We start from the raw sequence: 22,131 nt of genomic DNA on the forward strand, positions 1-22,131 counted from the left end.
CACTGTGTGCTTAGATGAGGGCAGCAGGGAAGACGGTGTGATGGGAGGAGGTCTAGAAATGGGCAGGAGACAGGCAGTGGAGAACGCTCTGCCCTGGAGGACGAGCCTCCTGGGGGAACAGGCTGCATGGTGCAGGGGCAGGAAGCCTGTGTCTCTGGACATCAGGGAACAGCTCTCCCACAACTGGTCATTCATTTGGTGCTCAGTCATTCATTCACTGATTCATCCCTTCATCCCCCTGATGCCAACACAGAAGAGTCAAACACAACTGCTGCCACCAAGGAGGTCCAGGTTGAAATACAAACTGGTTTTTATTCTAAATGTGTACTAGGGCAGCATGCTGGGGGCCTCTCCTGCCTCCAGAGGTGCCTCTGCACCCCACTGTGGCCCTCAGCAGACAGAGCAGGGGTTCAGGCTACCCACATGCAGCCCAGCCCCTTGGCACCCAAGGGCCTGCCTGTACCCCCACTCTCTGACTGAGCTAGGGAGGCCCAGGACCCTCAGAGTGGGCAGGCCCACCCTTCCCCTGGGTCACCAGGGCCTCAGTGCCCACTTGTCCTCCGACCAGCAGTGACACAGCACCCTCCACGCGGCCTGTGGCTGCCAGCGCCACCACTGCCTGCTCTGTGGGGAAGCCCATGCGCTCCAGCTGCTGCAGCCTGTGGGGAGTGGGTACACAAGTTGGAAGTGTCAGGGCCACCCGTGGCCCCTACACCAGGGGACCCCACCTCTGCCCAGCCCACCTTACCGCAGAGAAGAGACAGAGGACTTGGACAGCCAGGGTGGGCTCTGGGGCCCCTGGGACGGCCCGTCAAGAAGCGAGGCCTGGATCCCCTCCTGCAGCATCTGCTCATCCAAGGCCTCCCACATTGGAGTCCCTGGGGAGAAGCTGGCCCCGGCCCAGTCCAGGCCCGCCTCTGAGGAGCCCTCCCAGGTGGGTTGCACAGGCCTCAGATCTGGTGGGGGCAGGGCTGAGCCATCACAGTGGGACCAGAGGTCAGAGGAGGCTACATAAAGTGGTTCAGGAATCGGAGGCCTGGAGGAGTGGGAACAGAAGAGGGCCTGACTGCCAGCCCAGCCACATCACCCACCGCCCAGACTGGTGTCCCCCGCATCACCCTCACCTCACTCCAGCAGGATGGGTGACAGGCAGCTCGGCCAGGCTGCTCGGGATGGGAAGGAGCCTCAGGGGCCAGCACCCTGCCAGGGTCCTGCACAAGATGCCCTCTTGTAGCACCTGCAGCCGCCGCTCTGAGGGCTCCAGCCACCGGAAGGCCCCAGCTGTGTCTGTCTGCCCGGGGCAGGGCGGCCAGTCAAGGAAAACCAAAAGCAGCCACGAGTGGGCCCACGCCACAGGCTAGGCCCATGCAAAGTGTGCTGGCCATTCCCTCCCATCTCCTCACTGTGGCCCAGCATGGAATAGCGTCACCCTGGTCAGCAGCGAGGCTCAGAAAGGAAAAGGGATCTGCCTGAAGCTACTCAGTCAAACAGAGCCAGGTATGCCTCAGCCCAAAGCCTGGGCTCACCCCTGACCCCCTCTGTTCCCAGAACCCTGTGCACCATTTCAGGCTCACCCATCCTGGAAGAAGTTCCCATTGACACACCTGCTCTTGCCTTCAGACAGACCGGGATAGTTCATGTCCCCAGTCCAAACAGGCTCCTCCCTCAAAAGCCAGAAAGCAGGGGCCAGTGGCACTTTTCCCCCACAAGTATGAAGCATCTTAGGGCTAGACGCCGTGGGTCACACCTGTATAATCCCAGCACTTTGGGAGGCTGAGACGGGATGATCAGTTGAGGCCAGTTCAAGACTAGCCTGGGGAACACAGACCTACCTCTACAACACATTTTTCAAATTAGCTGGACATGGCAGTGCACACCTGTAGTCTCAACTACTCAGGAGGATGAAGTGAGAAAACCACTTGAGCCCAGGAGTTTGAGGCTGTAGTGAGCTATGATGGTGCCACCACACTCCAGCTTGGGTGACAGAACAACTCTGTCTCTAAAAATAAAAAGTATCTTATGAGCAAAACACCAATAAATAATGCTCTAGCACGGTTTTCTTTTTTCTTTTCTTTTTTTTTTTTTTTTGAGACAGAGTCTTGCTCTGTTGTCCAGGCTGGAGTGCAGTAGCCTGATTTTGGTTAATTGAGCCTCTGCCTCCCAGGTTCAAGCAATTCTCCTGCTTCAGTCTCCTGAGTAGCTGGGATTACAGATGTGTGCACCACACCTGGCTAATTTTTATATTTTTAGTAGAGATGGGGCTTCACCATGTTGACCAGGCTGGTGTCGAACTCCTGACCTAAAGTGATCCACCTGCCTGGCCTCCCAAAGTGCTGGGGTTATAGGCGAGAGCCACTGCGCCCAGCCAGGCTTTAACTTTTTTGGTTTTTTTTTGCTCAAGGTGGTTTGGCTATTCTTGGTCTTTTGTGGTTCCATATAAAGTTTAGGATTATCTTTTCTATTTCTGTGAAGAATGGCATTGGTATTACAGGGACCCCACAGAGCCCTTTACATTGTAATTGGCACCTCTACCAGGCCATGACCCTCGAGGCCCCGGCTCAGAGCATGTCCCAGAGGAGGACTCAGAAGCTCCTAGAATGTGTGTGCACAGCTTCCTGGTATCGCTTGGGCCTTAACCCCCTTGTGCCACTTCCTTCCCAGGCATGCACAGAACCTGCACATCCCCACAGGCCCTGGGCTCAGGCAAAGGATACAGGCCAGGCCAGCAAGGAGGCCACAAAGCAGCTGCAGGAAGGGTGGCTCAGAGCTGAGCAGCGGGGTCAGGGCAAGCAGCAGCCACGGCGGCAGCCACGGTGGCAGTGCCCCACGGGGCCGTCTAGGGCGGTGTCCCTCCCCAGCCAGCATGCCCAGGTGGACAGGCATGTATCCACAGCCGCCGGCTGCACCAGACACCCCCAGGCCTGCCAGCAGCACTGCCAGCAGCCCGGAAGCCAGGGCGAGCAGGGCCGAGGCATGCAGGAACCTCAGCGTGCCCAGGTGGCACTCCTGCTGCCAGCCCAGAGTGGGCAGGAGCAGCAGGCTCAGGAGCAGGCCCGGCAGGGCCGTGTGGCCCAGGGCATGGGTCAGCAGCCGGTGCACTGGGAGAGAGAAGGGGCTTATGTGCCAGGTTAATGGCTCCAACATCCAAGGCTGTCCCAGGTGTGCCAGGTTGAAGGTTACCCTACACCAGGGCCACCCACTGAGCCCACCTCCCCTCCCCAGGAGCCAGTCTGCCCACAGCTACCACTTAATCATTAGTGGAGGGGACCAAGGACTTTCAGACACTGCAGCTATGCCTCTGTGCCATGAAACTGAACACGCCGGACCTGCCACTCAGTCTCCTCACTAACAACCCGCTACTGAGCACTCACTATGTCCTAGACACCATGAAGGTACTCTGCTTCCACATTTACTGAATCATACCTGGCTGAGAGCATGAGACTTCCTGCTTCAATCCTGGAGCTACCCCATTCCCTCAAGCTGTGTGACCCTGGTCGAATCACCTAACCTCTCTATCATTGAGGGTCCTCAAATATAAATGGAGGAGTTGTTATTATTGGGAAACAAGTGCTCAAGTTGAGGTCACTCCTCAAACCCCCAACACCTCCTCCTTCCCATCCTCATGCTTAGCTGAAATTCTTAGTTTTCTTTTTTTTTTTTTTTTTTTTGAGACAAAGTCTCACTCTGTCACTCAGGTCAAACTGCAATGGTGAGATCTTGGCTCACTGCACCCTCCGCCTCCTAGGTCCAAGTGATTCTCCTGCCTCAGGCTCCCAAGTAGCTGGGATTTCAAGCACCCACCACCATGCCTGGCTAATTTTTGTATTTTTAGTAGAGACGGGGTTTCACCATCTTGGCCAGGCTGGTCTCAAATTCCTGACCTCAAGTGATCCACCCTTCTCGACTTTCCAAAGTGCGGGGATTACAGGCATGAGCCACTGGGCCCAGCCTTAGTTCTTATTTCAAGAAAAAGCAGCCAGAAAGGGAAATCAGAAAAGCACTCCTACCCACAGGTTCCAGCCCACCCTGCCGAGTTATCTGCCCCCCCTTCTTGGCTGTGGATGTGCTGGGCATGCTCCTGTCTTAAGGCCAAGCTTCCCCAGGACACTGGCTCCCATTCCTGCTTAACCTCTGCAGGGCTCGTGCTGCTCCTGCCAACTGGGCCCAGGCCCTACACCAAGTCTCCTGCTTTCCAAGGTCCATGTGGCTGGCCCTCACCCTGCCAGGGGTCCAGCAACAGCTCCGGGGCCAGGACAAGGCTGGGGCCGGCCCCCAACAGCCACAGGCTGCTCATCAGCAGCATCAGGACTGAGGAGGCGAGAGGCAGCGACGGGAACAGTGGGCCGTGGGGGCCCCTGGCATGCATAGCTTGGTTGAGGGTGGTCAGGGGCGGTCCTGGGGCTGTGTGCTGGGGGGTAAAGGAAAACAATAACAAGTTATTATTGCAGCTGTTATCTCACCAATACCCTCTCAAGTACCTTATCAACAGCCCTATTTTACAGAGGTGCAAACAGGCTGGAGAGGCAGGCCCAGCAGCTTGGCCATAGTGGAGCTCAGACCCTAAACCATTTGCTCATGAGCCATCTTGCCATTCCACTCACCTATGTTTAAAGACTGGCAGGGGACAGGCATAGAGAATCCTGAGTCCTGATTGGCCCTAAACTCCCAAAAAGAGGTGTACAGCACCCTCCTCCAGGGCGAATCCGAGGCCATCTCTAACCCTCTTTTGTCCTCCCCCTTCACCTCAAGCTACTACCTCCCTCTTTCCTCCCTCCCCTGTGCCCAGCCTTAAGGCTCCAGATGGTTTCAGTTGCCCCTGACCCGTGGGACCAGCCAATGGGCAAGCAGACGGGGTGGGGTAAGGGGTGGGGCAGAAGGGCAGGAGTCCCACATTTTGAGCCCTACTAGGAGAGCTGGGACTAAGACATCCCCTTTGAGGGCAAGCCGATCCACGGTAAGCCTTCTCCTGCATCCTCACTGGCACAGCCCCTCTGGCTCTAGCTCCCCTTTCCACAGGAAGGGCCCGGTACGCACTCCACCTCTTTCTGCTCTGTGTCCCTGAGCAGGTTTCCCAACCTCATCTTTTCCAGATGAGCCTTTCCTTCCTCATCTATAAGATGGGACTTCAGAAATTCCTTTCCTCAGAGGACGATGAAATAAAAAGGAATAGGCTAAGGCAAGCCCTGGCCCACAGGGCTCGGTAAACCACAGCAATCCTTACTAATCATGGCAGGCGTCCGTAGCCATCAACCGGCCCATCAAGACGGCCTCAGTTTTGGAGGTGGCTGCTCCAGCCTCACTGGTCCCAGCTTTCGCCCTCAAACATGGCCTTTCCCTGCCCACCGAAGCAAGGCCTTTCCCTCTAAGCTTTCCTCTTGCATCCAGCCTGTCCTCCAGGGCCTGTAGGTCTTCACCCCTGGTCAGGCCTCTTCATCCCCGGACTCGCACTGAGCTGATTCAGGGCAGGAAGCAGGATCCCAGAGAAACAAGAAGGCTGCCTCATCTGCTCCCCTGCCAAGGGCATTCTCCACATCTACCAGTTTCCTGCAGGAAAAATGTGGACAGCTCCTCTGCCTGCATTGTCCTTCCCTCCACTTCGCCAGCAGGCAAACTCCTATTTCACCCTTTGAAGCCCAGCTTAAACATGCCTTCCCCTCCTCTGGCCCCCCAACATCATGGATCTTATCTTTATGAGCACAGCTTGGCCAGTGTGTCTCCCTAGGCAGGTGGTCTGAGCTCATGGCTCCTCTGAGCCATCCCCAAATTTCCCTGGGTATTTACAGCACATAGCCGGTGCTTTATATGTGTTCACAGAAAAAAGGACGCTAACTTGGCTCCTGGTCCTGTTGAAGGATTTAAGGGCATCACGGGCCTTGGCATGCACCTAGGGGGCCAGGCTTGAGGTCCAGGAAGGTGGGCAGGGGCCAGCCTTGCCTGGAGGCAGGGTTTGGGCCCAAGGCACCCAGCATAAACCTCCTCCTGCATCCTCACGACCATTCCCCCCGCTCAGGACACCTTCGCAGGGGTGAAGGGCTTGCTCGCGGACACTCGGAACTGGGACTTGAGCCCCCTGGACCTCACTTTCTTCAATCTACGAAAACGGGGCGGTGCACCACCAGGCCCTGCCTACCTTACTGGGAAGCCAGGAGGGCAGAATGGAAAGACAAGGACGGAGCTTCTTCCGGGTGGCGGATAGAGTAGGGGTCCTAGGGTCTGTCTGGTTCGAACACAGCTGGGGAATTTGCAAAGATACTCAATATCCTTGGGCCTCAGTTTCCCCTTCTGTAAAAACAAGGGTATTGGAGGGCCTGCTCCACCTCGACTGCTACCGGGGATGGCATCTCGGGGCCAGGAACGGCGTTCGAGGCCTCCCACCCAGACGACCGGCCTCGGGCCCCTTCCCCGCCGGCCCGGGCCACGCGTCCTGGGTACTCACTGCGGAGCGCGCCCCGCAACCCCGAAAGGCCGGTCGGACACCCCGGCTGGGAGTTGGGACTGTAGCTCCCAGGCGAGACCCGGGAACCCTGAACCCATTCCGCGCACACCCGGCCGCGTAACCCTGGCCGAGTGGCTGGCGCGCCACCCGATTCCCCGAGGCCCGCGGATTAGTCAGCAGTTGTTCCCGCCCGGGTCCCTTCCCCCAGCCCTCCCGCCGATCTCCGTCTCCCTGCAGGGCAGACTCTTCAGCGACGGTCCCTAGAGCCGGAGGACGGAACCATTCCAAACAACCTGGTCTCGTGCTGAGCGCCTCTCCGGTTTCACATTGAGACCCGCTCAAGGGCGCTCTGTCCCCTTAGGTGCTATTTTGGCCCGAGTATCGCGTCCGGCGCTCTTTAGAGAGGATTGGGACAAGGGTTGCGGACGCGAAGAACGAGACAGCGGTGGTACATCCCTCCTGACCCCACCCCCATGGCCTGGCCCGATGGTCGCGCCCGAGGTTGCGGGATTTGCGCCTGCGCAGTGCGGCGCAGAGAGGGAAAGCGAGAGGGAGACGGACGTTGAGAGAACGAGGAGGAAGGAGAGAAAATGGCGTCCACGGGTGAGTGTGGTGGAACTGCGGTCGCGCCCGCGGTAGCCGGAACGCCCAAACTGGGGGCCGTTCGTCTCTAGGCTTGGCTGGGAGGACTGCGTGGAGTTGCCGAGAGGGGTTTGAGGTACCAGCCGCGGCCCGAAGAGCTCGGGGGACCCGCGTTTCTCTCCCCTCCCCCCACCGGGCGGGCCGGTTCTGGAACCTTCCGCCGCCCGCGGCGCGCGGGGGACTCGCGGCGGCGGGGGCGCGCGGGGCCCGCCTTGGTCTCCATTGTGTGGCGGTCCTGGCGCCTTGCGCTTCGGGCCTCCCGCCACGTGGGCGGGGCGTGCGGCCTTCGGGGCCCTGCGTGAAGAGGGGGAATTGACCAGGCCTCGAGCCGGTCGCTGAAACCGCCGGGGGCGCCGCAGGCCGCTGTTCCTCTGAGGCCCCCTCTCCCCCGTTTTCAGGGTTTCCTGAGAAACCAGGGAATAAAGCAGAGAAACAGAAACGATTTCTTGGACTTGGGGGCCGAGGGGTGCCGGCCTGTGAGCGGGAGCCTCGTCATTCTTAAGGCCTGGTCGGCTGGGGCGTCTGGCGCTGCCGAGCTGCTCCTTCGGTGGCTTCCAGCCTCGAGCCGAGCTTCTGCCCGCCTGGGCTTTACGCAGAATGTGCTTCCCTCTTGCAGGGCCCCCAGTTTGCCGCTTTCTTGGGCTTCTCCATTTTTCTCGTTATTTATTAATCCACGCCCTCCCCTCCCCCAAAACCAATTAAGTAACTTCCCAGGGCCCTTTTTCTGCAGACGCCGAGGGATATCTGTTGTATAATAAGGCCAGCCTGGATCGAGAGATGAGAAATGTTACCAGAAAGAAATTTCTGGCCTCTCTGACCTGGGGGGGGGGGGGGACAAAAGGCCGAGCCTGCATTTGAATCACGCTTCGGCAGCGGTCGCGCACGTTTATTCGCCTGCGTTAGGCCGGGAGGCCTGTTGATTTCGTGGGTCGACAGAGGAGAGGGAGAAAGAGGACGGTAGGGGACTTGAAAGCCAGCCCTGGGCGGGAACTTCAAAATCTGAGCGGTCCTTGATGGAAGGAGCAGTTCCGGAGTGTCGCCTACCCATCACCTGCAATTCGCAGCGTCCGGGTACACTAACCCGCGGCAATTGGCTGGGTAGAGCGTATTTGCCTCGGGGGGTATTCTCAAGCCACCTGGCTCCAGGCCTTAGAGACGGTGAGAGGGAAGACGGGAAAGAAAAGCTCTGGGGCCCCCAGAGTTTTAAGAGTCCAGAATTTAGCAACTTAAGGGCAGTTTAAGAATTCTCATCTGTGTGGTCAGTTAACAGGTAAGTGTTGGCTGTTCGTGCCAGGGTACCAAGGAGTGCCCCTGGAAGAGAGGACTCTTAAATACCACAGTCTAACCTCATGGTGGGAAGTGGTGTCCTAGGTGCCCTTTCCACCCTTTTCTTCTCTGCAAAAACCTGAAAAGGCAAAACGTGTGACATTTTTTTGCAGGGCTGGACGTCTTTTTTCAGTCAACTTTGTTCAAGTTTTGTTCACTGGTAACTACCATATGCTGTACTGAGAATTACAATTGTGGTTTCTGTGAGGTAAACACCTTAGGCTTGGCTGGAGGGGGTCCTTCAGAGAGTCACATAAGTAATCTGGGCCTCAGTTTCCTTTCCTGTAAAATACAGAAGTTAGACTAGACCTCTTAAGCTTTGAGCCCTTCTGACTTTCTATCATAAGCATTCCATAAATTTGTCCCATGCTGACTTCAACTCAGGTAATGGGAAATCTGCAGCTTCCATAGTGACTGCTATAAAGTGTTAAACCGTTGCCTTGGGTTAATTAGGTTTTCTGTCCTGGTGTGTATCTTGTAGAAAAGTATATGAAACACATATCCAGTGCAACAAAAGAATTCCAGTGCAAACTCCCAGCAATCTAGAACCCCCATCCCCCGATCACAGTGAAGTGATTTTTATTGAAGTCTGTGGCTCACTTTTGGGGATTAAAAACACACACGGTAGGCCGGGCGCGGTGGCTCACGCCTGTAATCCCAGCACTTTGGGAGGCCGAGGCGGGTGGATCACGAGGTCAAGAGATCGAGACCATCCTGGTCAACATGGTGAAACCCCGTCTCTACTAAATATACAAAAAATTAGCTGGGCATGGTGGTGCGTGCCTGTAATCCCAGCTACTCAGGAGGTTGAGGCAGGAGAATTGCCTGAACCCAGGAGGCGGAGGTTGCGGTGAGCCGAGATCGCGCCATTGCACTCCAGCCTGGGTAACAAGAGCAAAACTCCGTCTAAAAAAAAAAAAAAAAAAAAAACACACACAGTTGGTTGCTGAATAATCTGACCATTGTGTAATTGTATTAGATTGGTGCAAAAGTAATTGTGGTTTTCCTGTTTTAATGACAAAAACCACAATTACTTTTGCATCAATTTAATAGCTTGTTCTAGGTCCTGTAATGTTTGTGTGGTCTGGGGAGATAAATACAAGTTTGCTACCTCCTAGAGCCCACCAGTTAGTATAGGCCGATTCCTCTGGTTTCTCACTGATACAAGGTCATTAGTTCCGTATCAGCTTTGCCAGTTTTATGTTTTACATAACTGCTCTTGTGTAGAAGTCATCTTGCAAACGTTGAACTTGAATGTCAGTGATTTAGAATTGTTTCTCAAGCAAAGACCTCAACAAAACGTGGGTTAAAATATTTGAGGTTAAATGCTTCATTGCTGTGATGTTAAATGATTATTCTGTAGATGCCACGTGGAAGAAATGATTTGCATTTAATTTTAATGTCACAGAGGGGGTTTGACTTGTTGTGCTATTGAAAATGCCTTTAAGATTGTTGTGAACACATTTGTTTTTTCATTATAGGTAGCCTTTGGGCAGTTAATTCGGTCCTCTTGGTGATTCAGGGTTTTGAGTTAAGAATGTGTACAAAGGAAAGAAAGTAGTCCAGTTGAGTATGGAAAGGTAAATGGGTAAGCCAACATAGAGTGGTGGATTCAGCAAAATTCTCTCAGGCCAGGCCAAGGTATTGTGAGGCTAGCTTTGGATTGCGTGAAGTGGATGCAATTGTTGGTTTTGGATGAGGGACTACTTTCTGATTGGAAAATAAAGGACCCATTTTTTTCCATCCTAATGGCGGTACTGTCTTTAGACAGAACAAGATATGTATTCCTGTGGAAAAATGAAGAATTGGGCAGAATTTTCAAAAACCGTTACTTTAACTGCCTTTAAAAAAAAAACACTAAACTTACCTAACTTTAATTCAGTAGTGCTCTGAATACGTAACTATTTTCTGTTTGTTTTTACTAGTTGTAGACACCTCAGTGGACCAGAGTTTTTAGTCCCTTTGGATGCATGGTGTAAATTTCATAGGAAAAGCAAAATTACAGGGAGGTTTACTTAAATAAGGGATGAAAATACATGTCATTTTTTTTTTTTTTTTTAAGTTGAAATCATTTTGAGTTGCATGAAAGTTGGTTCTCTTCTTTGCCAGTGTTCAGGATTCTGCCTTAACTATGCTTCACCAGGATTTATAATGTGTCTAGCTTTTGAGTTACTGCACAAATGTAGTTCTAACAGCAAACCCTTTAGAACACTGGACTGTGGTGACTGTCTTCTTGTCTGCCGTTCCATTTCACTGTCGTTGAGCTAGGGAATGACTGTCTAACTTCCTGAAGTGAGGGGAATGAAAACTAATTTTTGAGGAGAGGTAGCTTCTAATGTAACCAGTCTAGTGTTAAACTTTGTATTATTGTTGCATGCTTCCTTTTTATATGAGGGTAAGAACTTCTGATCCTGTTTGTAGAACTTGTTGTCAGTCTGAGATGATGATCATAATCCTGTATTTCAAATGACAACCGGGATTGTTTGGGGGATGGGGGTTGTGGTCATGGGAACATGCAAAGTATCCCGGCCAAATCAGCTGATCTTGATCTCATTAGCTCATCCCATAGTCAAATGTTCTGAGTTTAACTGGCTTAGACTTTTTTTCTGTTAGGTGTTGAGAGAGAAGGGGGATTCATTTGGACCTGTGTTAGCAGGTCCCCTCTTCAGTTTAAAGATTTCTTTCTGCCACGTAAATTGCTTCCCCCTTTTTTCTCTTTCCCTTGTTTCTGCTAATTTTTCACTATTTTTTCTCCTCATTTTCCTCTAGATTACAGTACCTATAGCCAAGCTGCAGCGCAGCAGGGGTAAGTCAGTCTTTTATAACCATATTTTTCTGTGATTATAATAGAGTATGGAGCCTTCTATAATTGTAGAGGATGTGGTGGTATTTGAATGTTCTCTATTCAAGTTATTGTATTTAATTCTTTTGCAGCTACAGTGCTTACACCGCCCAGCCCACTCAAGGATATGCACAGACCACCCAGGTAATCTTTAAGATAATTACGCGTAGCTGCGCCTCCAAATAAAATGCTGCTCTCAGTCATCCAGTAAAACAAATGAGTAATGTGTTTGTAATAGTAAAATATCCAGGCATTTTAAACTTCTGCAGTGGGAGTACGAAGGACTCCATTCTGCCATCATAAATGAAACCATTTGAAAGCTGCTTATTGGCTCTCCATAGCTTTGTAGTATGATTTCTCAAGTTAGGTGCCTTGTTTCATGCTTGGTCCTTCTTCATTATGTTTAAATTTAGTGAATTTATTCATCATAGCAATTCTGCAAAGGAAGATCATGCTATGGCCATTGTAGCGTGTAGGTATTAAGTAACTTGCCAGTGGTTGCACAGTAAGTGGTGGGTTACCTCTAAAAACTGGCCACCTAGCTGAAGAGCTCCTAAGCTGTTTCCAGTAAAGAGTCTGTTAAAAAGCCTAGGCCAACAGATTCTAGAAATTAGCCTTCTAGTGTTCTCAAGATCATGTTGAATTCTGAAATGATCCGTGCCATAAAATGGATACTAGTAACTGCCATGGAAACATGTTCTAGGACAGGCAGAGTGTGGTATCTCTGGGAGATCCTACATAACCGGTCATTTAAACAAACCTAGAGAATGATCATGCTAATACCTGAAAGAACAGCTCATTCCTTGCCTGATTTTAAGTGTTACTGATGTCTACGTTCGAAAGACAGTACTTCCGGTTCACTTTCTTTTGAAGTGGTGTAGTAGATTTAAAGCCTTTGTGTCAGGCTGCAAATCGGGCTTTAAATTTCTGTTGACGGATTTTAGTCCTTTTCATTGCTTTCTCTTCATTTTGTCTTCTTACCATTTGTTTCCAATCACTACAGCTGTGCTACACCAAGTGCTGGCAGCTAATACCCCCCTCACTGCTCTTCCCTTAAGTGTCTTGTTAATCTCATGTATGGTTAACTGAGTTTTTGCCTGTCTTTTTTTCCCCCCTTTGAGAAGCTGTGAATGACATTGCCTACTTATCTAATGAACTTTTTTGTACCTAACTTTACCATAATATGAGTGAATTAGGTAAAGGATAACAAACATTTGTGATACTGTGATTATTTGTCTGTTTTTTTAAAATCTTCTAGAAAGCAATAATTTTGATTTTGGTTCTCCAGTTTAGAAACTTAGATATCAGTTCATTTGATTGCTAAAATACAAAAGTTCATATATGAAGTTCTTGTTTTCTTTTTTTTTGGAGCAGGCATATGGGCAACAAAGCTATGGAACCTATGGACAGCCCACTGATGTTAGCTATACCCAGGCTCAGACCACTGCAACTTACGGGCAGACCGCCTATGCAACTTCTTATGGACAGCCTCCCACTGGTAAGGCCTGCCTTGGGGAGATTTTTGGGTCGTATTGGCTAGGGCATTGGCTAAGAAGTTTGTTAGTCCTGCTTTTGGATGTATATTCTGGTCCATACCTTGGCATCTTGGGAATCCTTTATTCTTAGGAAGAGGTATTTTTTTTTTTCTTCCCTTCCCTTCCCTTCCAGTCTTGAGAGATCTCTGATACAATGTGGGTGGGATAAATTCTAAGAGAGAAAAGAACTTTCTGTTTGATACAGTGTATAAATAATCTCACAACAAAATGGAGACTATGTAAAAGATTGTGCTAACGCTAAATACTGAGTAAGAGTGAGCCTTCTTAAATTGAGCTGCTTAAAAATCAATCTGGTTTTCACATGTTTGCTTCATCTGATAGTGTACCCTCTACTTTTTGTTTTGTGCTTTCCACAGTAGAAGGGACCAGTACAGGTTTGACTATCCTGCTCATTCTTGCATGGGAAATGCTTTCCATCTTGTCTAACCCTGTAATGTTAACCCTTCAGGTGTTTTCATTTGTTTAACCCCCACCAAACTTTCTAACATCACACACAGCAAGGTGCTAATGAAAAACTGCTTCAGGTGCCATTTGCAGATCCATGTCCTATTCTTTATTTGATTTTGGGAAAGGTTTTCTTATTTAATACTACTTTGTTTCAAGCCTTAATAATAGTTGTTTACCTTCCCAAGGGTATTTCAGATGATTTCTCCCCAGCTGATTTTCCCCTGTTCCCTGAAGGATAGATTGCATGATCAGATTTATTTAGAGGAGCAGACTGCCACCCTGCATGTATCATGTTTGTCTATTGGTTGGTTTCTAGTCCAGACACATTTTATTTTCTGTTTTAAGTGTTATGAATTATTTTAATCCATGGTATGTCTTGAATACATAGAATAGCATTCCAAGAAACTAAAAAATAAATCATTCGAAGAATTAGAAGAAATTGTATTCTGATACTGAGGTCGGGTGGGATACATGAAAAATCTATAATAATTTTTTTATGTTTAGTGCTGTGAAATGTTTCAGGCTCTCTACTTCCCCCTTTACTATTGCTATTGTAAAAGACTGTTTAATAAAGTCCTAAATGTGTCAGAGCTCTTACTTTCAAACTATCTTTAGTTCTCCGAATTATATATAGTCTAGTAAGGGGAAAACCCTATCTGTAATTTATCTCATTGAGTACCAGTGTCCTGATTTTGATGTGAGGTACTTTGTAACCTATCTAGGGTGTTTCTCAAATAGGATGGGAAATGTTTATCTAAACTTTCTGGTGGTGGTAATTGCAGCTGTGGGAAGAAAGAGCTGGAACTAAAATTAGGCAGTTTGGATTTTTTAGCATAGAATTTGGAAATTGTGAAATAAACTTCATGTATTAAAGGTATTTTTTAAAAACAAGTATGGTGTGAACATGTGGCTAGATCTAGCCTTTGGATTCCTTAGATCATTTTACTGGGATGCCATGGAGTGATGTAATGGTTCTCTAGAGCCATGTATCATATTGTCATTGGTTGAGAAAGCTCCATCATGACTGTGGGCCTGAAAAGTACAGGTCACCCTAATATAGAGACTAGTAGCTTTGGTGAGCTAGATTGCACTTAATACTAATTTGTATAGAATTCACAGTTTATAGGGTGACTTCTTATCTCCCTTAATCTTTTCAAAAACTTTTGGGTTATAAAAATCAAAATTAAGCCTAATGAGCAAAGGCAGAGCGAGACTCTATCTCAAAAAAAAAAAAAAAAAAAAGTCATTGGGTAATCATTGGCGGGAATAGATAAAAATACACTGTTCTCTTCTAGGATTTTTTTTATATATATATACAGGGAGTTTTGCTCTTTTGCCCAGGTTGGAGTTCAGTGACAAAACTGAGTGGGAGCCTAATAGGTAGTGAGTGGGTTCAAGCACATACACTGTTTTTTTCCTCACATCAGGCTGCCTTTACACATAAAAATCATTGGGTCCAAGTGCCATGGGTCACGCCTGTAATCCTAGCACTTTGGGAGGTCAAGGTGGGCAGATCATGAGGTCAGGAGATGGAGACCATCCTGGCCAACATGATGAAACCTCATCTCTACTAACAATACAAAAATTAGCTGGACAGGGTGGCGAATACCTGTAATCCCAGTTACTCGGGAGGCTGAGGCAGGAGAATCGCTTGAACCTGGGAGATGGAGGCTGCAGTGAGCTGAGACTGCACCATTGTACTCCAGCCTAGGCAACAGAGCGAGACTATCTCTCAAAAAAAAATCAACCAGATAATCATTGGAGGAAATAGATTAAAATACACTGTTCTCTTCTAGGATTTTTTTTTTTTTTTTTTTTTTTTTTTTGAGAGAGAGTCTTGCTGTTGCCCAGGCAGGAGGAGTGCAATGGCACAATCTCAGCTCACTGCAACCTCCGCCTCCCAGATTCAAGCTATTCTCCTGCCTCACCCTCCCGAGTAGCTGGGATTACAGGCATTCACCACCATGCCCAGCAAATTTTTGTATTTTAGTAGAGATGGGGTTTCACCCTGTTGGCCAGGCTGGTCTCAAACTCCTAACCTGAAATGATTCATCTGCCTTGGCCTCCCAAAGTGCTGGGATTATAGGCATGAGTGGCCACACCCAGCCTCTTCTAGGATTTTTAAAAATTAAACTTTAGAAGAGAGCTATATAAATGTCAGTTCAGTGGAATTCTTAAAAACTTTTTTACTGTTGAACAAAAATTTTGGTTGATCTGTATAATGTTTCTTACCACCTTTTTCCTTCAAGTTGTCAACACGTGGGTGTGTTTTCTTTTTTTTTTTTTTTTTTTTTTTTTTTTTGTCATTGGTCTTTTTTTGGTCATTAAATCATTTTGCTTTGTTGGTTTTTGTTCATTTTGCTTGGCTGCTTTTGTGGGTACTACAGATTAATTAAAAGATTATTTGTTAACCCAGTGTCTGTTGCTATAATCCTTAGCATGACAAGGCCTTAACTGTTGCTGTATAGTTTTGTAACATAAGTTATTGCCCCGATCACTTTTAGTTTTTTGTTTTTTTAGTTGCCCTCCTTGTAAATCTTACAGATTCTCGTGTAGCGGGGAGTAATCTGTGTACAAACAGCAGTAGGGTAGATGGTATGAGACTTTAGTTAAATTTAAATAAATGAATGCCTTACATGGTTAACGTTAGGATTCTGCCAAAAAAATATATATATTTTTATATATATATATATTTATCAGTATATCAGTTCAGATGAACAACACGCCAACTCAAAAACTTATTGCTTAGGACTTACTGTTTTCTGAAACTGTGTATAGTTTCATATACATTTTAACCCAGCAGTTTTGACGAGGAAGTTACTGTCTCTGTGTATAATTAAATTCAGAATTTCCCTTCAGGTGGAGAAGGAAGAGTGTTATACTCTGTGCTACAAAAGATGGTTGTACAAAAAGAAGCTTATAGTTGTTTTTGGCCAGTATGTGAGGACACTTTAAAGCCCTAAATCTTAACTAAAGTGAGCAGTCTTGATTCAGTATTTATTTTAAACATGAAAACTTTATTGTGAGATTTACACTTTTTGTGTGTGATGGATATAAATGCTGGCATTTAGACCAAACTTTTTTTTTTTTTTTTAGTAGAGTCGCTATTGCGTAGGCTGGATCTTGGCTTACTGCAGCCTTGACCTCACAACCTTAAGCAGTCCTCCCACCTCAGCCTCCCAAGTAGCTGGGACTAAAGGCTCACACCACCATACCCAGCTAATTTTGTTTGTTTTTTGTAGAGGTGAGGTCTGTGTTACCCAGTATGGTCTCTAACTCCTGAATTCAAGCAGTCCTCCCACCCTAGCCTCCCAGAGTATAAATCATAGATTTTATTGCGTGGCTTAATTGTGCCCATTGATCATGAGAAAGAAGAGCCCAGCACATTGTAACACCTCTTACAGGAAAGAGACTCTAGTTAGGAGCTGCAGACTTTAGGAGTTTTGGTCATGCTTCACAAATCCAAGTCCCAAGGGAAAGGCATGGGTCCTGCCTCATCTGGCAGAGGCAGGAGCTAGGGAGAGAATACATCTTGCTTTGCAGCATACCTGTGAGAGCAGGTCTTTTCTGACACCTGGTTAGTGAAATACTGAAGGGGAAGAGGGACTCTAGGGTTTACCTCCAATATTGCTGAGCAGGAAAAGGCTCTTTTGCTTGTGGTAGGTAAGTAAGAGAAGAGTGGAGCTTAGTAACTTGATACCAGGCAGGAAGCTCATTTGTGATGTGAAAACATTAGCTTTTACATACTTGTTTGGAGCAGTATCAAAGTTTAATTTTAAATAATCTACCAAAAAAAGTTAAGATAAACTGTGTTAAGTAACTGTAATTTATAGTATATTTTTATTATTTATGTGCTCAAATAATTTCTAGTTTCTTGAAGCTTGTGCTTCCCATGATATGTGCTTGGGACCAAAGTAAAGTGATTAAATTAATTACTGCCTAAATTAACAGGTTTTAATGCTAGAACTAGTGCCTGGGCCATTATTTTATAATTATTTTAAAATGCTATGTCATTTCCCTTTTACCTTTTTTGGGGGATATATTTTATTCGTGCTTGAGGGTATTTTGGGGTATGTAAGTTTGTTCAGAAACTTATTAAGAAGGCTTGCTAGCAAAATCAGTACAGACTTGGCAAAAGCAGACTTGTCTCCTATTCAGGAGGAGGCAGAAGGAACCCCATTTTCTGTGGCATGACATGTCACTTCTGTTAGGTGTGGGTTTAGAGCAAATGAGACAGTTGCTTTACCAAAAACTAGATACATTCAGAGAACTTAGGCTTTAAATACTAGTTTGTTGCTACTCTTGCTGAAGGGGGTGTATTTAAAGGGGTGGTTTTAAGTAAGTGGTTTACAAATTGTTCTGATAATGAGTAGGCAGATATCTGAGGGGGCCTGAAATCTGATGCAGCTCTCCTTTGTTCTAGGTTATACTACTCCAACTGCCCCCCAGGCATACAGCCAGCCTGTCCAGGGGTATGGCACTGGTGCTTATGATACCACCACTGCTACAGTCACCACCACCCAGGCCTCCTACGCAGCTCAGTCTGCATATGGCACTCAGCCTGCTTATCCAGCCTATGGGCAACAGCCAGCAGCCACTGCACCTACAAGGTAAGGCCACAGTCTGTTTAATGCGTCAGTCTCATGTTGGAGGGAAAGAGAGCAACTATGTTCACTTAAGAGAATCTGTGATTCGAGCCTGGCCAAGATGGTGAAACCCTGTCTCTACTCTACTAAAAAAAAATACAATAATTAGCCAGGCATGGTGGCATGCGCCTGTAATCCCAACTACTCGGGAAGCTGAGGCGGGGAATGGCTTGAACCCGGGAGACAGAGGTTGCAGTGAGCCAAGGTCATGCCACTGTATTCCAGTCTGTGTGACAAAGCAAGACTCCGTCACCAAAAAAAATAAAAATAAAAAAAATAAAAATCGTAATTTCGTTCCTTTCTTTTTTTTTTTTTTTTTTTTGAGACGGAGTTTCGCTCTTGTTACCCAGGCTGGAGTGCAATGGCGCGATCTCAGCTCACCGCAACCTCCGCGTCCTGGGTTCAAGCAATTCTCCTGCCTCAGCCTCCTGAGTAGCTGGGATTACAGGCACGTGCCACCATGCCCAGCTAATTTTTTGTACTTTTAGTAGAGACGGGGTTTCACCATGTTGACCAGGATGGTCTCGATCTCTTGACCTCATGATCCACCCGCCTCGGCCTCCCAAAGTGCTGGGATTACAGGTGTGAGCCACCGCTCCCGGCCATTTAGTTCCTTTTTAATGGTTGAAAAGCTTTCGAATACTCTCAGATACTCACTGTTGTTAAAGTCATTACAGTAACTGATATGCTAGAACATACCACAGAAATATTCTGCATTTAACAGAGAAATCGGCTGGGTGCGGTGGCGCACACCTCTAATCCTAGCACTTTAGGAGGCCAAGGCAGGTGGATTATTTGAGGTCAGGAGTTCAAAACCAGCCTGGCCAACATGGTGAAACTCCATCTCTACGAAAAATACAAAAATTAGCTGGACATGGTGGCGCATGCCTATGATCCCAGCTACTTGGGAAGATGAGACGGGAGAATCACTTGAACCTGGGAGATGGAGGTTTAAGTGAGCCAAGATGGCGCCACTGTACTCCTCAAAAAATAAAGTAAAGTGGTGCCATCCCAGGGCCAAAATGAGGAATGGCATTAAAGAGTTGTCTGGTTTCAGAATGACCCTTTGGGGTAGTAGGAGGCTATTGTTTTTAAACCTAGAATAAAATTAATTTGCGTGTGTGTGTGTGTTTTTTTCACATAGCGTAACTAATACAGTTGTACTTTGGTGTTTTATCTTTCGTTTTCATTGACCCTGTAAATGGGTAACTGCTTTCTCTTTGGGAAAAACATGGTAGTTCACATGGATAGAAGGGGAAGTAGAGCATCATGTGAGTCAAGAAATGGTCTTATAACCTAATTGTCTGAAAAGGACATATCCATATCCAAGAAATCAAACATTACTGCCTTGGTTTAAGCAGTTGATTACGTTATATAGAGGCTTGATAATCTAAATACTAGGCAAATAAAAATTCTTAATTGGGGACCCTGCTATAGGGTGAACAGAGCTTATACCCCATGACTGGTTAGCGGGTAAACAGTATTGATTATTAACGGATTTTAGTTCTTTGTTTTAGACAGTGACTTAGGTGGTTTCTGTACCCAGTCTTCAAGGTACATTGAATTCTGGTTTGAAAAGACATTTTAGGGGATAAAATCAATTTCTAACCTAGACTTACCTGCTGTAGAGGGAAGAAACGAGCTCTGACACTCTTGAAATTACTTCTAAAATGCACAGTGAGTAATCAGAGCCACTTGGTAGGCAGCCTTTGCAGTAGTTACGTTAAACTAACTAAAAATACTCTGTTGTCCAGGCTGGAGTGCAGTAGGCTCATTCCCGAAAGGGCCTCATTCAGAGTGTTATCAGATATATGAAGTCCCATTTGATACTCAGATGCAACAGCATATCCAAGCCATATCTGGAGGGTTTTATATGTGAATTGGATTTTGATGAGTCATCTTTTTTTTTTTTTTTTTTTTTTTTTTCTCCCAGTTGTTACCATTTTATAATGGCTGTCTATCGTAATCATTGGCAGCTATTCCTTTTCCCCATTGGAAAGAGGGGCATGGGACCCATTTCAGCTTGGGAGAAGTTAGTACTTTACATCCTCTTTTGTCTTCCTGGCTTTCTTGTTTGTTTTTGTTTGGTTGTTTCCTGAGATGGAGTCTTGCTCTGTTCAGGCTGGAATGCAGTGGCGAGTATGCCCGCCTCCCAGGTTCAAGCAAATCTTTTGCCTCAGCCTCCCAAGTAGCTGGGACTACAGGCGTGTTCCACCATCCCCGGCTAATTTTTGTATTTTTGCTAGAGACAAGGTTTCACTATGTTGGCCAGGCTGCTCATGAACTGCTGACCTCAAGTGATTCACCCGCGTTGGCCTCCCAAAGTGCTGGGGTTACAGGTGTGAACCACTGCGCCCATCCTGCCTGTTGATTCTTTGGACTTTGCTTAAAATATTAATAGCTCTAACTCACTGTGCTGCAGCCTTGGTATAAATTGTTAGGGCTAAGGCAATAGAAACTCCTGGAGTTTTTCCTTGGAAATCAGATCAATTTGTATCATTTAACAGGGATATTTACTTCCAGGTTCATCCAAGCAGGGTGTTGGCAGGGATCTCTTTGCCTTACTCTGGTGTTTCCATTACAGAAACTTTAAGCCAAAGTTGGATTAATTTATGGCAGCCCAGTTTAGGAAATTTTTTTTCTGGTTTGTTGGTTGGTGTCGTGTTTTGTTTTGTTTTTTTGAGACGGAGTTTGCTCTTGTGGCCCAGGCTGGAGTGCAATGGCACAATCTCGGCTCTCTGCAGCCTCTGCCTCAGCTTCTTAAGTAGCTGGGATTACAGGTGCCCGCCACCACACCCGGCTAATTTTTTGTATTTCTTGTAGAGACAGAGTTTCACTTAGTTTGGCCAGGCTGGTGTTGAACTCCTGACATCAGGCAATCCACCTGCCTTGGCCTCCCAAAGTGCTAGGATTACAGGTGTGAGCCACAGCCCCCGACAGTTTGTTTTTTGAGATGGTGTCTCTCTGTCGCCTAGGCTGTGCAACTTTCACCCTAGCAGTTCTCCCATCTCAGCCTCCCAAGTGGCTGAGACCACAGGCGTGTACTACCATACCTGGCTAATTTTTTTCTATTTCTGTAGAGGAGGGGGTCTCCCTGTATTGCCCAGGCTAGTCTCAAACTTCCGGGCTCAAGCCATTCTCCTGCCTTGGCCTCCCAAAGTGCTGGGATTACAGGTGTGAGCCACCATGCTTAGCCTTGTCTGTTTTAAATAAATGAGAAACATAAACCCACAAATTCTCTAAATATATGATGCCATGGACTTAACGTAAATGTTACTCTAACCTAAAACTTAACATTATTGTTAGTTTCTTGTCTTCAGCAGTCCCCTTAGAAAAAGCATTTATTCCCTAACAGATTACTCCTCCCAGATCACCTAAACTGGTAGCACACAGTATTGAAACACTCGTTGATAGCCCTTACTGTGATGAGTGGAGATATTGATGTCTCTTCTATAGATACAATTGATTCTCCCCCTTCCTTAGCATTGTCTTCCACAAATATAGTGGGACTGACATGGGTTTGATAGTTTACTTTAGGATCGTATTTGTTTCCAAGCTTAATCGTAACATTGCTTATTGCTCATAGATGTGTAGCATTCTTACCCTGTTGTTTGTGTTTGGCAGACCACAAAAAAAGGTCACTTTTTGATTTTATTTTTTATTTCTCTTCTTAGACCGCAGGATGGTAACAAGCCCACTGAGACTAGTCAACCTCAATCTAGCACAGGAGGTTACAACCAGCCCAGCCTAGGATATGGACAGAGTAACTACAGTTATCCCCAGGTACCTGGGAGCTACCCTATGCAGCCAGTCACCGCACCTCCATCCTACCCTCCTACCAGGTCAGTCTACTTTTTGTGGTAAGTAACAAAACAGTTTCTTTCAGGTTGTTGACCAGCTTACTTTGACATCTTTAGGTAAGGTATGTTATTTGACTGTCCCAGTGATAAGTGGTCTGACCATACTTAGTTACATTAAAGCCTAAGTTCTAGGTTCCTATGGTGTTGCCTGGCAGCTAGCATCTATTCTCTCTAAATACAGACAAACATCTTTTATTACTCTAGGTTCTTCCTTTAAGGTTCTTCCTTTTGCTGTTTTAGTTAACTCGGATGAGAAGCAGAAGTATCTGAAAGCATGTAAATAGAACCGTAAGAGCCATCTTCTCCAATGCAGTTCGCATAAGTAAAGTATAGGGCATTATAATTCACCTTAATCATTTTGTATGTTACCTAATGC

The 22,131-nt window shown here is 47.2% G+C and overlaps 2 protein-coding genes across 17 annotated transcripts in view; one reads left to right on the plus strand and one right to left on the minus strand.

Annotated features, from left to right (window-relative positions):
• Positions 1-286: 286 nt before the first annotated feature.
• On the minus strand, positions 287-6,895 carry RHBDD3 (rhomboid domain containing 3). Of its 7 annotated transcripts, XM_003938475.4 has the most exons (7): positions 6,437-6,707; positions 6,131-6,282; positions 4,219-4,408; positions 2,715-3,098; positions 1,125-1,287; positions 749-1,036; positions 287-659 (listed from the first exon to the last, which is right to left on the minus strand). In XM_003938475.4, exons 3-7 carry the CDS (start codon positions 4,364-4,366, stop codon positions 482-484), a joined length of 1,161 nt encoding a protein of 386 aa, XP_003938524.1. In that variant the 5' UTR covers positions 4,367-4,408; positions 6,131-6,282; positions 6,437-6,707; the 3' UTR covers positions 287-481. The 7 variants fall into 7 exon arrangements, with proteins under 7 accessions (XP_003938524.1, XP_039318355.1, XP_074246952.1 ...); XM_039462421.2 differs by lacking the exon at positions 6,437-6,707 and adding an exon at positions 6,730-6,895 and having other exon boundaries at positions 4,219-6,282; XM_074390851.1 differs by lacking the exon at positions 6,131-6,282.
• Positions 6,896-6,931: 36 nt separating this feature from the next.
• The window catches only part of EWSR1 (EWS RNA binding protein 1), a 32,445-nt gene continuing 17,245 nt past the window's right edge, over positions 6,932-22,131 (plus strand). For 3 of the 10 annotated variants that reach the window (XM_074390845.1, XM_074390847.1, XM_074390848.1), the window contains exons 1-6: positions 6,933-7,039; positions 11,174-11,210; positions 11,339-11,390; positions 12,621-12,744; positions 17,673-17,859; positions 21,570-21,737. In XM_074390845.1, the coding sequence (XP_074246946.1) occupies positions 7,027-7,039; positions 11,174-11,210; positions 11,339-11,390; positions 12,621-12,744; positions 17,673-17,859; positions 21,570-21,737 (581 nt within the window). In that variant the 5' untranslated portion in view covers positions 6,933-7,026. Of the gene's footprint in view, positions 7,040-11,173; positions 11,211-11,338; positions 11,391-12,617; positions 12,745-13,158; positions 13,177-17,672; positions 17,860-21,569; positions 21,738-22,131 lie in introns of all 10 variants that reach the window. The other 7 variants (XM_074390840.1, XM_074390842.1, XM_074390841.1 and 4 more) reach the window with 4 other exon arrangements.

This window comes from Saimiri boliviensis, chromosome 21, assembly GCF_048565385.1.
Source record: "Saimiri boliviensis isolate mSaiBol1 chromosome 21, mSaiBol1.pri, whole genome shotgun sequence".
In the NCBI taxonomy this organism is placed as follows: domain Eukaryota; kingdom Metazoa; phylum Chordata; class Mammalia; order Primates; family Cebidae; genus Saimiri; species Saimiri boliviensis.

Coding starts and splice junctions, on each gene's coding strand:
- RHBDD3 (XM_039462421.2), bottom strand. CDS start 4,366: ATGCATGCCAGGGGCCCCCACGGCCCACTGTTCCCGTCGCTGCCTCTC. Junction 3,099..4,218: donor GTTGCTGGACCCCTGGCAGG/GTGAGGGCCAGC, acceptor TCTCTCTCCCAG/TGCACCGGCTGCTGACCCAT. Junction 1,288..2,714: donor CCTCCTTGCTGGCCTGGCCT/GTATCCTTTGCC, acceptor CCGGGCAGACAG/ACACAGCTGGGGCCTTCCGG.